Source organism: Electrophorus electricus, chromosome 3 (genome assembly GCF_041902795.1).
Source record: "Electrophorus electricus isolate QZ-2024a chromosome 3, ASM4190279v1, whole genome shotgun sequence".
NCBI lineage: Eukaryota > Metazoa > Chordata > Actinopteri > Gymnotiformes > Gymnotidae > Electrophorus > Electrophorus electricus.
In genome coordinates this window covers 26,074,973-26,090,661 of record NC_137499.1, presented here as the reverse complement: position 1 = coordinate 26,090,661, position 15,689 = coordinate 26,074,973, and the positions used below count along the sequence as shown (strand labels likewise).

Below are 15,689 nucleotides of genomic sequence, written 5' to 3'. Positions count from 1 at the left end.
GTTATTCTCTGCTCCACTACGGCCCCCAGACTTCTCTGCATTAGCACGCCGGTTTCCTCATAAAGGGTCCGCTTACCTGAGGCTTGATACGCCAGCATTAATTCAGAACAGCCCTGCTGGAAGCTATCTGGGATTGGAGCTCCAAATCCTTGTTAAGTAAGCCGTCTTTGGATAAGGGCACGTAGGCAAGGCCTCTTGAAGGATGCGAATCTCTCAAGTCACACTTGTGTAAACAGGACCTTTCTGCGCTGGAAGCAAAAACCTTCAGCGTGAGAGCAGGCCTGGATTTTTCAGTGACCCCATTTCAGCTGACCAGCGTGTGATCCCCAATTACTTCAGGCTAGAGGCTCTGAACCTTTCAGTGGCTCTCCTGTCCAATGCTATTCTGTTTTTTTTTTCCCAGGGGAGCTGGGAAGACTAGGAAGTACCAAATTATAACAGGAAAATGTTAGAGACATGACTTGTTAATTAACAATAGGTGAAAGGTTAATGAGAAAAAAGAACGATGCATTCACATCATTTAACGCACCATGCAGAGCTACAGACTGAATAAACTCAAACACTGGTTAAAAAGAAAATGATTTATTTACTTCTACATTTTACAAAAAAAACCAAAAAACCCCAAAACAACAAAAAACAGATAATGGCTTCCAAAACACCACCATTACAAAACCACTTTAACCAGCAGAAGGACAGACAAAGCCTGTCCAAAGCGCGCGTGCCAGTTCCATTCATAAACAGCGAGCCTGGCTCCTCCAGTTTCCCATGATGCACAGGTGCGGGTGTTCATGTGGTCATCATGCGGGGGGCGATGCTCATAGACATTAACTCTTGAAACAGAAGCTTGCAGGCGTACGGCAGTCGGACCAGCGAGATCTGAAACGCACACAACCAGGGACGTGGGTCAGACTCCCACACAACACTCATACAGGTGATCCTTCATGCGTTTTTAGTCCTTTGGACAGCCAACACTGACTAAACTCCAACCATCCAAGCCCCGCCTCTCACCTGGGTCTTGTTGCGGCAGCCCCTGCACTCGTAGGTGTGCGTGCGTGTGTTGGCGATGGCCATCAGGCCGCACAGGTTGCATACGTGCACCTGGTAGGGGTCGGAGGCCTCGAACAGACGCTCGCGCAGGAACTGAGCTGCGCCGTGAGCAATCTGGCAGTCACGCTCCATCTCTCCAAAACGCAGGCCGCCGTCGCTGGGAGCCAAACGCAGTCACGCACACACAGAATTGAGAGACTGAGTTGAAGTGACATGAGACTCATTGCTACAAAAATCAGAATCCATAAGCAGCTGCACTATGACTTAATTGTGACCCCCTTAGTCCCATCCTCAGACCACGGAAGCTCCACCCGGCAGATTCTCCTCCCGCTCTCCACCCAAGAGTCGGATGACTGCACATTTGGACGCAAACGTCCTAATTTCAGTAGTTCGGCCCCACGCTTTTGTGGAGTGTGAAGGTTTGATGGGCATCGGATTCTCACCGTGATCGGCCCTCCATGGGCTGTCTGTTGAGGATCTGCACAGGCCCGCGCGCCCGAGAGTGGATCTTATCATCCACCATGTGCTTGAGCCGCTGGTAGTAAGTGGGTCCGATGAAAATCTGCGAGGTGAGCTTGCGTCCCGTAAATCCGTTGTACAACACCTTTGAGAGAGAGTGTCATTTGTAATACATCAGCCTAAGTAACAGAATCTAGAGTTGGAGCTGATCGATGCTAGGTACTAGTTTAAAAGGTAATATATGTGAGAGAGAGCGCGCAAGTGTGAGAGCGAGTGTGTGTTTGTGTGTGTGTGTACATGCTGGATTCCTCACCTCGTTCCCCCTCAGATGGTAGCCATACTCGGAGAGCAGGTTGGAGACCTTCTGCACGTTCACGGCATCGTTGAACGGTGTGGCATCTCCGATCTCCCCTTTGTTGGCAGACACCTGGCAGGAGCCAGAAAGAACCACGGTCAGAGTCGTGTGCGTGTGAAGTAAACGCATGAACGAGTGAACTGGGTCAGGCGTGCGAGAGCACGAGTACCTTCCCCTGTAGGCACTCGATCAAGTGGCCGACTGTCATTCTGGAGGGGATGGCATGAGGGTTGATGATGATGTCCGGGGTGATGCCCTCACACGTGAATGGCATGTCCTGCGGATATGCACAAAAGGCGCAGTTTAGACAAAAGGTCCAGACAGGAAGCAAAACAAAGCTGGACAGCATTTGGTACTTCCCCAACAGATACAAACAGCAGCAGTGCAGTAAAAAGTAGGTAATAAAACAGCCCCGTTAATAAACTATTCTTGAGACGACGGCGATTATGGCAGCTGCACTGGGGTTTTAAACGGATCTGACGAGAGAACCGTGTCTGTTCACGAAACGCGTCTCGAAAGCAGAGGTTCATACCCACATCGGTCCAAACAAAGCTGCAAACATCCGCAGCGGCCTCGGACGGGGGCCGCAGACAATCTCCAAACAGAGCGGACAGGACATTAAGGCTATGTTCACACAGCAGGTAAATGTGGCCCAAATCAGGTCTATTCCTGCGCATGTGGCACAGAGTTGTCATTTGGATAGCAGTGTAAACATAAAAAAAAAAAAAAAAAAAAATCAATTCCGATTTGGGCCACTTTCACGTGGTACGGACATCCATTAATTTCCTAATATGCTGCAATGTGGCTCCGTCTGAACAGCCAGACCCAGAATTCCTGTGACTTTTACGTCAGTCCATCTCGTCATCGGTCATACTTTCGTGCCTCCGGGATGGAGGAGACAACAGTGAGCGAGACTCACAAAGATTTCAGCGGCAGGCTAGCTGGGCAACATTTGAATGTGTGCTCCATTTTACGGCTGTTGCCTATAGAAACTAATCACCTTAAGGAACAAGATTGGGAGATTGTGTGAAGTGATCAACATGGCCATTAACTTCAGGCTGGCGGCTGTTACCACTGACTTCATTTTTGATTGTGGCACATGGAGCTCTGTTCTACTGCACATGTGGGTGAGTTCACACTGATGTCAGATACAGGTCACATTGATGCTGCCACACACACACACACACACACACACACACACACACACACACACACACACGAACGATTTGGGCCAGTTTTACTTGCTGTGTGAACATTAGACAACTCAGTCACTTCCCTTCAAGTAACTAGTAGGTATTTGCTTCACTCTTCTTGCAAAGAAAAATAAATTTCAGACCTAAACTTTAGTGTTTAAAAAAAAAAAAGGGTTCTGATTTAAGCAAGACTGATATTTAAGTATTTGACTGCAAGCCAGTAGTTACTCTACATGCCTAAATCCCATAAAACGTGTTATATCTTTGTAAATGCAGCGATAGTAACACCACCACACCACGGCTTTAATAAATGACTTTTAGTAATGACAGAGGGCATGGCATCCTCACCTCCTGCCTGTACTGAATTCCACACGTTCCCTTCTGTCCGTGACGACTGGCGAACTTGTCTCCGATCTGAGGGATCCGAACAGAGCGCACCTGCACAGAGAAAAACGCACGGGTTCACGAACTTTGGCCACACCCCAAGGGGAGAAGCGGGGTCAGGGGTCACAGCCTCCCCACAGGCCAATACATCTGTCAGAGGTTAACGCACGGTCAGCCGTGAGGCTCACCAATGAAGAGAGATTTATCACAAACACGAGGCCTCTTGGAAACATCCTTTTACTGCAAAGTGCAAGAAGGAACATCACTTTCATTCGGTGTTTGGACAGTGAATTTGGAAGCATTTCCAAACAGGCCAGTTGAGGAAACATCACTCGATTTTTGGCGATTTTGGCGCAACTCTGTGGTAAACAGAAACCCTTCCCTCTCCTGATTGGACGCCCCGTAAGCCCCCTCCCCCTCCGCACCCGGATCTTGCAGAACTTGTAGCCCTCCTGGTTTATGGTGACCATGACTTGGTCCACGATGCCGGTCTCGCTGGTCCGGAGGAAGGTGCTGCAGTCTCTCTTGGTGTAGCGGCGGTTGGTGCTGTCCAGCTCATCGTCGTTCTCAGGCAGGGTGACCGTCTTCCCGATGATGACGTCCTCGCCGGACACGCGCACGCCCGGCGCGATCAGCCCATCGTCATCCAGCTTGTCGTAGATAGCATGCCGCATGCCTGGGGGCCAGAGAGAGCGCGCGCAAGGGCGAGAGAGACGCGCAAGCACAGAGTGAGAGAATGAGTGAGACGGACAACAGAGAGAGACAGGCACAGGGGGAGCATGAGAGGTTTGTTGTCCAGCAGTTATAAGAAAAGAAAATGTAACTAGAAGGCGGATTGCTCGTGCTATGAAGACAGTACAGGTCAGTGTGCCGGGAGTGAGTAGGCGGGTGGGGCCTACCTTACTCAGTCCACTGCATCACGGACGCTTAGATGCTCAAAATTAACGAGCACATTAACGAAACCAGCATGAACGGCCGACACAGACACAGCTGACCTGCACTTCCACGATGCTCCGGCATCCGTTTTACACATATTAGCGCGACCTGGGCTGATTTACCTGAAGGTCATTGTTCCTGTTCGCAACACCAAAGCTGCAGTGAGGTATAACGAACGGACCACTCACCTTGGCACTCCTCACGTCTGGGCTTCTCAAAGTTCTCCTCCTGGTCAAAGCCCTTTTTTGACTCCTGCTCCTTGTAGGACCGGTAGAACACAGACCTGAGAAAACATTAAGCCAGACACCGTCAAGCCAAGCACGCCCTCTCACAACAAAATCATTGTTTTAACGTACACGTACATATTTTTCCAATGAAACGACAGGGGTACAGGTTACACAGAACGCTTTGAAGCTTCTGACTGAGGGCTTTGCTACTTTGGCAGCGGTTGGGGAGGGAGGCGGGGCTACCTAAAGAAGCCCCGGTCGACAGCCGAGCGGTTCATGATCACCGAGTCCTCCTGGTTGTAGCCCGTGTACGATGCAATGGCCACGATGGAGTTGATGCCTGCAGTGCAAATCCCATGCAACATTCAATCACCAGAAAACGAAGAAACATTCCTCTACCAAACACACACACCGCAAGCACATTCCTTCCTCTAAGCATTTTTTTTAACCAAAGGCGCGCGCACACACACACACACACACACACACACACACACACACACACACACACACACCTGCTGCAAGCCCCATTTGTGAACACTTCAGCTTGACATCCCCTCCAGCTGTTCTGTGGCTTTACAGCACAGATAAACTGTTTGTTCATGACATAAACAGCCTGAATAACACGTTCCCTATATGAAGTTGTAGGACGACACCAGTTCAAGTTTGGCCGTGCTGCCAGAGTAGGCTCAAACACTTCTAATAACGCCTCCAATCAGATCGGGCAGGAGCAGTGCCCGCTAGCTTATCCAACACACTCTACTGCTACTTGAAACATTCTGCTTTGAAGACGTCACTGTAAAACCTGACAGGGGCTTTCAGCGCTCTGCCTGTAGCGTCACCTGCTGGAAGCTCTCGGAAGCGCAGGTACTCCATGGAGCGTGTGGTGACCAGAGGCTTTTGTGGGTAGTAGAGCACGTGGGCCAGGGTGTCCATGCGAACGTGGAAGTTGGTGATGTAGACGCCCATGGCCTGCTTGCCCATGGCGGACTGGTAGGTGTTCCTGGGGGACTGTGAGGGGAGAACACAGAACTCACACACCCTCGTGGCAGGGCCCTGACACTCGTTCTGTGTGTGTGTGTGTGTGTGTGTGTGTGTGTGTGTGTGTGTGTGTGTGTACCTGGTTGTGATCGGGAAAGGGTATGATGGATGCACAAACTCCCAGGATCATGGACGGGTGGATCTCGCAGTGAGTGTAGGTGGAGCAGTAGGCCACGCCCTTCTCCTGGAGGTCATCAGGGGTCATGGCCAGCATAACTGTCTCCTCCTCCAATGTGTCGATATATTCCACCACTCCACTTGCCACCAAGTCCTGCCAACTACACACAAACATGAAAAATTGCAGAAGCACAATCTCTCAAATAAAATTTATGTTGTCAATTTGTTTTGCACCCCCTTATTTTGTAATGTTTATTATTTTGAACTACACACAGCTTAATCTTCCATACACATTCACTGGAAGAGATCACGTCATTTCATGTCTGTGTTCCTGTAGTAGTTGTACTCTCTCTTTGAGCTGTTCGATGTGTGTGTACCTGTAGTTGTTGTGCTCCCTCTCTTTCAGCTGGTCTGTCTGTGTGTGTGTGTGTGTGTGTGTGTGTGTGTACCTGTAGTTGTTGTACTCCCTCTTTCAGCTGGTCTGTCTGTGTGTGTGTGTGTGTGTACCTGTAGTTGTTGTACTCTCTCTCTTTCAGCTGGTCGATGTGGCGTCTCTTCAGCAGTAGCTTCTGTTTCTCCACGATGAGCAGTGGCCGGCAGATCCTGCCAGCATCTGTGTAAATCCGGATCTCTCGCTCCCGGATGTCCCGGATCATAGATACCTAAGACAGACAGAGAGAGAGAGATAGAGATAGAGAAGAAAAAGATGGTAACCTGTGTTCTACTGGGCCAAATGCCCATGCAGGAACAAAGCATCACTCACTGTATCTCTGGAAGCAATTACATTAACAGTCCAGGTGTGCACTCTCAAATCAGTCCAAAAATCCTTTATTTCTTTTCTATTAGCCTGAAACCGCAACTATTACAACAAGACCATCTCAATTTATTACCAGAGTATTTGCTGGAAACATTAGCTCTAGGTTTAATGAAAACCAACCATGTCCAAATTAAATGCAGTCTCTCCCAAATCAGCCATGTTTTATACAAGCAATTAAGTAGTAGTAAATACATAAATAATAAGACAATATTTCCAGCGTTCAAAGGACGGTAGTGCAAACCGTTCATCTCCCACCTCAGACACGATGATGTCCATCTGTCTTCTGAGCTTCCTGAGTGTGTTCATCAGCTGCTCGGGGTCCTTGTGAATACCCACCCAGCAGCCGTTCACAAAGATCTTAGTCGCACTACAGGACAGAGAGGATCACAGACACAGAGTCAGACATTAGCTAGCCACACAGTGCTTGCCAACACACTTCAGCAATGGCACAGAAAGTGGAGATAAGACCTCGAGCTACTTAACCTTCAAGTTCTGTCTGTTCTTTATACTTAATATATAATACAAACCAATAACAGTAGTTCCACACAGCACAATATAACCTCAGATTTTCAGATCCCCCCAGTTCAAGGCTACTTCTGCAGTGAATCACACTGACAGCATGCCTTATTGGCTCTTTCTATGTCTCTAATGAAGTGCAGGACAGCGCAGGCACTGACTCTGCAATGGCTGCAGGTGAGATCTCCTCCAGGTTCTCCATGCTCCACTCCTCCAAGAACTCCAGGATAGGGGATGGCTGGGAGCCCACAGAGATGTACGCCATCAGTGCCAGGTTCTTCACCAGGCCTACGGCGTGGCCCTGTCACACACACACACACACACACACACACACACACACTTTATCTATATTCCCACTTTCAGAGAATCACTGAACCACTCAAGTACACGCTTTTGGAAGAGGAGGCGTTGTTTTAAAGTAACTCCACCCACAACACGACCGAATTGCCAACAACAATGCCAGGCTACAGGGAGCCGGCCACACCCCCTTAGCCGTGTAATTACAGGTGCGGGGGAGGGAGGGCCCTGGCCTACCTCGGGTGTCTCTGCTGGGCACACCATCCCCCACAGCGTGTTGTGCAGCTGCCGGGGCTTGGCCAGCTTGCCGTCTCGGCCGATGGGCGAGTTGACGCGGCGCAGGTGCGACAGTGTGGAGGCGAACGTCAGCCTGTTCAGCACCTGCACACACCAACGGAGGACTGAGCCAATCACGGTAACACAGGAAACAAAACAAACACAAAAAGCAAACAAAAACAAACAAAAAACCCCAGTCACACTCTAAACCAGCCTCCAACACAAGTGAGGCAGACCATCGAGCTGAAATGGAACAAAACCCCTGGCCGGGTCTGACCGATGACGTCCTGGAAGAGTCCACGGCGTGCTGTACCTGCGACACTCCGGCTCGGGCCTGGTGGGCCTTCTTGACATCGCCCCAGTTGCCCGTGGCCAGCGAGTACTTGAGGCCGTCCGAGATGATGCGGGTCTTGATGGCCAGCTCCAGGTTGAAGTCCTTGCCACGGTCGATGAACTTCTGTGCATAGATCCGGATCTCCTTCAGCAGGTTCTTGAACATTCTGCAAGGGCACATGGAAAGGTTCTCTGCCCGTCACGTGGGCCCGACCTGGCCGCTATCCAGGCTAACTGCACTGTTGTGCTTCCCGCTTTTTAAAAAGAGTGACGATGAAAGAGCGACTATGATATCCCATTCTGTCACATTGTTTTGTAAAAAATCCCCCCCCCCGCCAAGTTAACCCTGAGTGAAAGATCCACTGTTCTCACCCTCGGAAGAGGAATGCCAAGAGAGGTCCCGCCAGGTCCAGCCTTTTGTTGCCGTAGTGATCTCTGTCGTCCAGCTCCCTTCGGCCAAGGGCCGCAAGCAGGAGTCTGTGCACCATATAACTACAAGGAAGACAAATATGCACGTTCCTGTTTTCAAATCTTCGCTTCAAATCAGAAGTAAGCAAGGACTCTTCTCATGTCCAAACCAAACCATTAGAGCACTGATTAGCCAAACATATGAAAAGCTGGACGTAGGCCTTTGAAAGAGTTGCCTTTCTACAAAAAAACAACAACAACAACAACAAAAACAAAAACAAACAAACAAAAAAACCTCACCCTAAAAAGTAGGCTTTCTTGGTCTCGCAGAAGTCGGAGACGCCCACGTGGGGCAGGACCTCTTTCTGCAGCACCTCCTTGGCATACTTGATCCTCCTCTCCTTGGTGACGCCGGGCTTGGCTCCTCTGGAGCCAATGAAGTTCAGAGCCACGTTCTGCTCTTGGATTACAAAGGCCTCGTCTAGAGACGGCTTCACCTATGCAGCGGAGAGAGAAGGAACAGTGTGTGTGTGTGTGTGTGTGTGTGTGTGTGTGTGTGTGTGAGTGAGTGAGTGAGTGAGTGAGTGAGTGAGTGAGTGAGTGAGTGAGTGAGTGAGAGAGAGAGAGAGAGAGAGAGAGCGCGCAAGCATCAACAGTGCTAAATTCACAATCCTGTGATATGAACATACCCATCTCAACTAGGAGTGCCTTTTACTAGGACAGAACTGGTTTGATTCTAAACTGCTTTTATGCAGATAAAAGGTAGGAAGGTACCATCTCCATCATCTCTGGGTCATCAAAGTCATAGATGATGTGCTCCAGGATGTCCCTGTCGGACACAAAGCCCAGGGCTCTGAACACAATGATGATGGGCACTTCCTGTCTGATGTATGGTAGGGTGGAGACAATCCTCTGACCAATAGCACTCTTCTTTACTCCCTGCAAACGGTAAGCCAGACTCCCTCACCAGAGCACACTCCAAAATTTTCAAAAGGAACAATTAAAGAACATGTAATAAGTCACAGGGAAATTTTTCCACAACGTTTCACATTAACTTAAATGATGAATTATTCAATTATGCCGCAACAGGCTTAAGGTCCGTTCGAAATGTTTCTGAATATGATTAATCAGGTAAACATGAGCAGGGATCAAAGGTAAAGAAATAATTTACTATTCAGGAGAAGACAGTTGTCTTACCTGTCCCCCTCTGGCCATCATGCTGACCCAGATTGAGCTGGTGGGTCTGGATGAATTCTCAAGGCAGGACCTGCACTCTGCCGTGTACGCATATTTCGAGTCTTTCTTAGCAAACACATAGACTGTATTGGTGGCCATTTTCTCCTGAGCAATGAGAACCTGCAAATGCACACCGGCCTGAGTCACGATATGCTGAGGTGTTATAGTGAGTATTTCAAAAATACAGGGTTATGTACGTTCAAGGATAAAACAAAAGATTGATAAATCAAAAGATTCTTTCTGCATATGCTGAAATGAAAACCCAAGGTGCGCATAAATGAACAACCAACAAAAAAAAAAACCCCAAACAGGATAAATTCTGACCTTCTCGGAGCCATTGATGATAAAGTAGCCGCCTGGGTCCAGCGGACACTCATTCAGCTCACACAGATCACGGTCCGTCAGCCCGCTGAGCAAACAGTAGGTGGAGCGGAGCATGATGGGTATCTTGCCGATGAAGGTTTTCTGGTGCTGTGTCTGAAGCTGCTCCTCTCCCTCCTTTATGATGGTCTTGGTAATGTCCACATACAAAGGAGCCGAGTAGCTAAACGACCAAACCATTTGCGTGTTAGTGCCCATCCCCATTTTCTAGAGATCCAACCTCCCGCACAACTCATCACCTCTGCATTTAGCCTCAGCACATCTCTACAGTTTGCTTAATCGCTAATGACAAAACTGTTCCTTCCTCCATATGTCAGTGCACTTGACAGAAAGACTGGGGAAAAACATGAGTGAGCAGACGTAGGTCAGGTTGCCATGGCAGCAGCACTCACGTGAGGTTGCGTAGTCGAGCCTCGTTGGGCATCATGGGAGAGGGAGCTCCATCTCTTTCCCAGTGGGTGGGCTTGGACAGGTAGATCTGCTCAAACTTCAGCAAGTACCGTGGCTTGCAAGGCAAAAGCAAGGAATTTTCAAAACTACCAAAAAAGTGCATTTTTGCATTTTAAACATCTTTTAAAACTGACAGCAAAATAAATAAACTAGCAACATTTACGTTCTGCACAGGAAGCGGCAAGCTCCCCAGAGAACAACAGATGGTGATGGTATAGAAGAGCGTTCGCGCTGAAGCGTACCGGTTCCTCCACCTCACCGGAGGTGTGCTGAGCCTCAGCCTGCAGATCTATGGGTGGAGCATCCTCCACAATCCTCTGAACGGACATCTGAATGAATTCATCAAATGAGTCCAGCTGCTGTCGTACCAGGCCTTTCTCATCGAAGTAGGAGCTGGACAACAGGCGGCACCAGTCTCAGGTCATTGTTACTGTTGGGCATTGACAGGTGACTAAATGCAAAAATGACAATCGCATTACCTGATTACAATCCAACAGGCTTCCTGCCAAAGGTCAGGTGTAATCTCATCATCGTCTTCATCGTACTGGATGTCTGCAGTAAAAATGAAATCATTTAATAAGGTCTACTTCTCCTGTATTGTGTGGTTTAGGAGTGAACATCACAAATACATTTCCAATTCAAAAACAACAAATCCGATTGGTTACGATGCTAAAACCGGTAATGTGAACTGAAGACCATTCAAAAAGTTACACATAAGCAATTTAGATAAAGAGATCAATAAATCCCAAAGCTAGTTGTATATGAAACGTAGCTAGGTTAGCTAGTCTGCTAATTACGTTGTATTAACGCAATATTAATCCCGGTAACCATTCGAGTCTATTCGAGTACAAGAAATCAAAGAAATATTAAATCCCGGTAACCATTGCAATGCATCATGCATACCTTCATCCTGATCATACATTGTGTTTGATTTTGTCTTTGCTTACGATAACACTGAAAAGAAAAACTGAGTTCAATACATTCCGCTACAACGCGCGTATGAGCTCTACTTTAGTAGACCGTACGGATACATGGCGACGATATTCAACGTCACTTCCTACATTTGAAACATTATCCGACGTATGGATGAAATAATATACCACAACAATTGTACAGTGATTTAAACAAAGTCACAATGTTTTCAGTTTTAAACAAAACATTTCCTAGTTTATCTAATAGGAGTATTCTACTAAACAGTTCTCCAACATGTTTCAACAATCAAGCATCTACTTCCTGTTACGTATTTTTTAGTAGACAAATCTCTGCGCCCTAGTTAACGTGTGTTCGTAAGTTTTTCAAGGTAATAATAATTCATTAAAATAGCAATATTCTGCATATTGTAATTATTGTGGCGATGTTTAAGTTATTACAAGTTTCAATATCCAAGTTTCCTTCTTGTAAATACTCGAAACATGTCTCACTGTCGAGACAGTTGTATGGAGGGGGACATTTGTGTGAAGGGTCGTTTTATTGTGTCTCACCGTGGAGAGGCGACAGTCGGCACGGTCCATTCAGCAGGACAGCAAACGTAAAGTTTTACAGCACTGACGGAAAAGCTGCAGCTAGGCTCCGGGGTGAAGCACTTTCACAGATGCACTCCTCGGTGGAACCAGACAAAGACGAAGAATTTGTTTTTCTCGATTTATGTGAATCTGTGGAGGACGATGCCGAGCACGTTCCCGAGCTGATGCATGCAGCAGAGTCCATGAAGGTGACAGACAGACCGACAAAAATGACGGAAATGGAACTGCGGCACAAAGATTTGGAATTACACCGTCGGTCTTTACAAGCTGTTACAGTTGAGCCGGCGGACAGAGAGTCCTGCATTGAGTTCCACGACGTAGGATTTCCTCTTAAAAGTGTAGAATCTTCGAAAAAGAAGAAGGCTAAGAAGCAACAGAACGTTTACGGAACTCCAGACGCAACGGTGCCTGTCAGTCAGACATGCTGCTCCGGCTGTGGTGCACTGATGCACTGTAGTGCACCAGAGGTCCCTGGCTACCTGCCTAGTGAGAAGTATACACAACTGATGGAGGAAGGCACACTAAATGCGGCAATATGCCAACGGTGCTTCCTGCTGATACACCACCAGAAGGCCCTGAATGTAACAATGTCAAAAGAAGAATACAGGAAGGTTGTCAGCAGGATTAAGCCGGAGAAGGCACTTGTGCTGCTTATTGTGGATCTCCTCGACATTCCGGACTCCATCGTCTCTGACCTACCACAGCTTGTAGGCAAAAACAAACGCATTGTGATTTTGGGGAACAAAGTGGATTTGCTGCCTGCAGACACAGAGAATTACTTGCAGCGGATCAAACGACAGCTGGCGCAGTATTGTACCGATGCGGGTATCCCCACCAGTGACCACAAAGACATTCATCTCATTAGTGCTAAAACAGGATACGGCATTGAGAACCTGATCACGAGCCTGCAGACCTCCTGGAAGTACAAGGGTGATGTGTATCTGGTTGGTACTGCCAATGCTGGCAAGTCCACTCTGTTTAACACCCTGCTTGAATCTGATTACTGCAAGTCGAGGGCGTCAGATGTGATCCACAAAGCCACAATATCTCCATGGCCAGGTAAGGCATCACCACCATGTTTATATTGAATTATTCTACTCTTGAACCACAGGATGAATTATGTCTCATGCATCCATCCAACTAAATACGTGGCTGAAGTATTCGTCTGCAGTCTTGGACAGTATCCCATGCACTTGGCAAAAGCTGTAGGTGTCCCTAACCAAACACATACCTTATTTATTCTGTTGTTCATGAAGGAACGACATTGAACTTGCTGAAGTTTCCCATCATCAACCCGACGGCACACCGGCTGCTGAGACGGGCGGAACGCCTACGTCAGGCAGCTCTACAGACAGAGGAGGACCTACATCCAGATGAGCTCAAGAGGATCCAGCAGTTCCGTCGTCAAGGATACCTAGTCGGTGGGTTGGGAAAGGTTTATGCGATGTGTGGGATGTTGGATTCTATTTCTATGATGCATCAGGCAATGGAGACTTTATCGAAAAACCTCTGGTTTGGGCATAATGGTCTCATCTGTCATTACTGTGCACTTGATAAGTGTTGGTTTGAGTGCATACAACTCTTGATTTGATGCACCAGTGAATATTCTGGTCTTTGTTGTAGGCCGTGTCGGGAGGACCTTCCGAGTACAGCAGCCTTCCAGGAAAGACATAGAGTTCGATGCTGACAGTCTCAGTTTTGGAGTGGACATGAAGGATGACCACACTGGGAACTTAAGCCATGAGCCCGCTGTGCAGATGGAGCTTTCCTACAATGAAATCAAAGATGCCCACTGGTTCTACGATACCCCAGGCATCATGAAAGAGCGTGATGTGAGTCTCTGAAACAGTAGTGGAGGTGAATCTCAATTTTTGTTGAAGTGAGGGAAAATGATTTTTTTTTGGCTATCCTTTCCAAGATTCTTAGCCTGCTGACCGAACAGGAAGTGAAGACAGTGGTGCCTACGCATGCCATCATCCCTAGGACATTTGTACTGAAGCCTGGAATGGTGTTATTCCTGGGGGCTTTGGCACGTATAGATTACTTGGAGGTAAGTTTTCATTATTCATTATTTTTAAATAAGCTATGTGCTGTACATTTACATTTTTAAATTCTCGTTAACATCGTTTTAATAATTTGAATGCAAACCAGAAGTGTCATTAACTAATTAACAAGCAGACATGGAAAAAGCGTAGTGCTAACATGTAGCGAACATGTGCTGAAGGTGTATGTTGTATTGTAAACACCATCAGATTGAGGAAACAAATCCCCATTACTTCTAAGGTCTTATGTGCAGCTCTGTCTGTCTTCTACCTTGACCAGGGGGATCACCTGTGCTGGTTTACCATCATCGCTTCTTCCCGAATCCCAGTTCATATCACTAGTTTGGAGAAAGCTGATAGCACCTACCAGAAGCATGCTGGCCATACGCTACTTGCTGTGAGTTACAGCTGGAATTGTATTCAGATTCCTCACAGTTAACCAAGGGCAACTGCTGATCGAGGTCCAGGCTTTGTATTTTGTACATTCATAAACAAAGTAACAGAAATGGATACTTTACTTCGTTCATGTGTAAACACCTTTGTCATTACTGAAATAACACGTAGATTAAAAGATCTTTGAATTAATTGTAATTCAGTTTCAGATTAATTTTGTAGTTCAATTTCAGATGTACACTTATTACAACTACAACTGTTTTCAAGCCTTGCCATTTCCTCTACAGGTGCCCATGGGTGGAGAAGAACGCATGAAAGTGTTTCCCCCGCTCGTACCCCAAGACCTCGAGCTCCAGGGCCGCGGTCTCAACACAGCGGTGACGGACATCAAACTCTCCGCAGCAGGTAATTCAGTATACAGCTAATGTGCTGCGTCTTCTGCCTCAGCGACTTTCAAACTGCAGGTGTAAAATAAAATGCTTCCCACAAAGTGAGTGCCCATCACTAGTATATTGACATGTTTAATGTTAAAGATAATGCATTATATAGAGCCTCTCAGAATCTATGGACACTTTAAAATCCACACGATGCTTTTACAGCCGGTCAACACACTGATATAATGATACAATTATTTTAAAAATAAGTAAAATAAAATATTTATTATATATACTTTATTAAATATGATGCTGTCAAAAAGTCTTGTCTGGTGTACCTGGCCAAACCAAACTGAAGTACTCGGCTGAGATTAGTTGACTGCCTGCGCAGCTAAATGAAAACTTCAAAAAGATATTCTACGTTACCCCCTCAGGTTGGGTTGCCGTGGCGGCAGCAGAAGGCGAGCGTGTCATGCTGCGGGTACATGCCCCGGAGGAGGCCGGGCTGCATCTGCGGGACCCGCCTCTGCTCCCGCAAATCGTCAACATGAAGGGGAATCGAGTCCGCAAGAGCCCCGCTTACAAAAGCAGGAAGCCACCGGCACTGTTCGACGCGAGTCTGTCCGCGCGAGGTGAGAGGAAGAGGAGATGAGTGCATGCAGCTCCCTGGGCCAAGCTCCGTAACCAGTGCACAGACATCACGAGCATGGCCCAAAGGTTAACAAGACTGCTGATAAATTTTATAAGTGTGTTGGTCCTTATGAGACAGGTGTGAATGACCGCTGTACATGTTGAATGTAAATCTTTCACTTCCCTGCCACTGATGGTGTTGGTAGCCATGTAACTACAGTTCAATTGTAAATATATATAAAACCATAATCTATTGT

The 15,689-nt window shown here is 47.4% G+C and overlaps 2 protein-coding genes across 2 annotated transcripts; one reads left to right on the top strand and one right to left on the bottom strand.

The window, feature by feature from the left end:
- Positions 1-566: 566 nt before the first annotated feature.
- Positions 567-11,498, bottom strand: polr2b (RNA polymerase II subunit B). Its single transcript, XM_027026905.3, has 25 exons — positions 11,374-11,498; positions 10,950-11,022; positions 10,713-10,863; positions 10,413-10,525; positions 9,964-10,183; positions 9,601-9,759; positions 9,178-9,342; positions 8,704-8,900; positions 8,368-8,487; positions 7,976-8,162; positions 7,624-7,767; positions 7,251-7,390; positions 6,829-6,940; positions 6,264-6,418; positions 5,719-5,917; positions 5,441-5,609; positions 4,845-4,941; positions 4,563-4,657; positions 3,864-4,114; positions 3,403-3,492; positions 2,031-2,138; positions 1,820-1,933; positions 1,491-1,651; positions 1,009-1,204; positions 567-876 (listed from the first exon to the last, which is right to left on the bottom strand). The coding sequence occupies exons 1-25, from the start codon at positions 11,390-11,392 to the stop codon at positions 787-789; spliced, it is 3,525 nt and encodes a 1,174-aa protein (XP_026882706.1). The 5' UTR covers positions 11,393-11,498; the 3' UTR covers positions 567-786.
- A 233-nt stretch (positions 11,499-11,731) lies between these two features.
- On the top strand, positions 11,732-15,685 carry noa1 (nitric oxide associated 1). The gene is made up of 7 exons (XM_027026900.3): positions 11,732-13,052; positions 13,250-13,414; positions 13,617-13,825; positions 13,912-14,043; positions 14,316-14,432; positions 14,716-14,833; positions 15,237-15,685. Exons 1-7 carry the CDS (start codon positions 11,825-11,827, stop codon positions 15,452-15,454), a joined length of 2,187 nt encoding a protein of 728 aa, XP_026882701.3. The 5' UTR covers positions 11,732-11,824; the 3' UTR covers positions 15,455-15,685.
- The last annotated feature ends 4 nt before the right edge of the window (positions 15,686-15,689 follow it).

Coding starts and splice junctions, on each gene's coding strand:
- polr2b (XM_027026905.3), bottom strand. Junction 5,610..5,718: donor CCTTTCCCGATCACAACCAG/GTACACACACAC, acceptor CTCCCCTCACAG/TCCCCCAGGAACACCTACCA. Junction 4,942..5,440: donor CTTCCGAGAGCTTCCAGCAG/GTGACGCTACAG, acceptor TTTGCACTGCAG/GCATCAACTCCATCGTGGCC.
- noa1 (XM_027026900.3), top strand. CDS start 11,825: ATGTTTAAGTTATTACAAGTTTCAATATCCAAGTTTCCTTCTTGTAAA. Junction 13,053..13,249: donor CACAATATCTCCATGGCCAG/GTAAGGCATCAC, acceptor TTGTTCATGAAG/GAACGACATTGAACTTGCTG. Junction 14,433..14,715: donor CTGGCCATACGCTACTTGCT/GTGAGTTACAGC, acceptor TTTCCTCTACAG/GTGCCCATGGGTGGAGAAGA.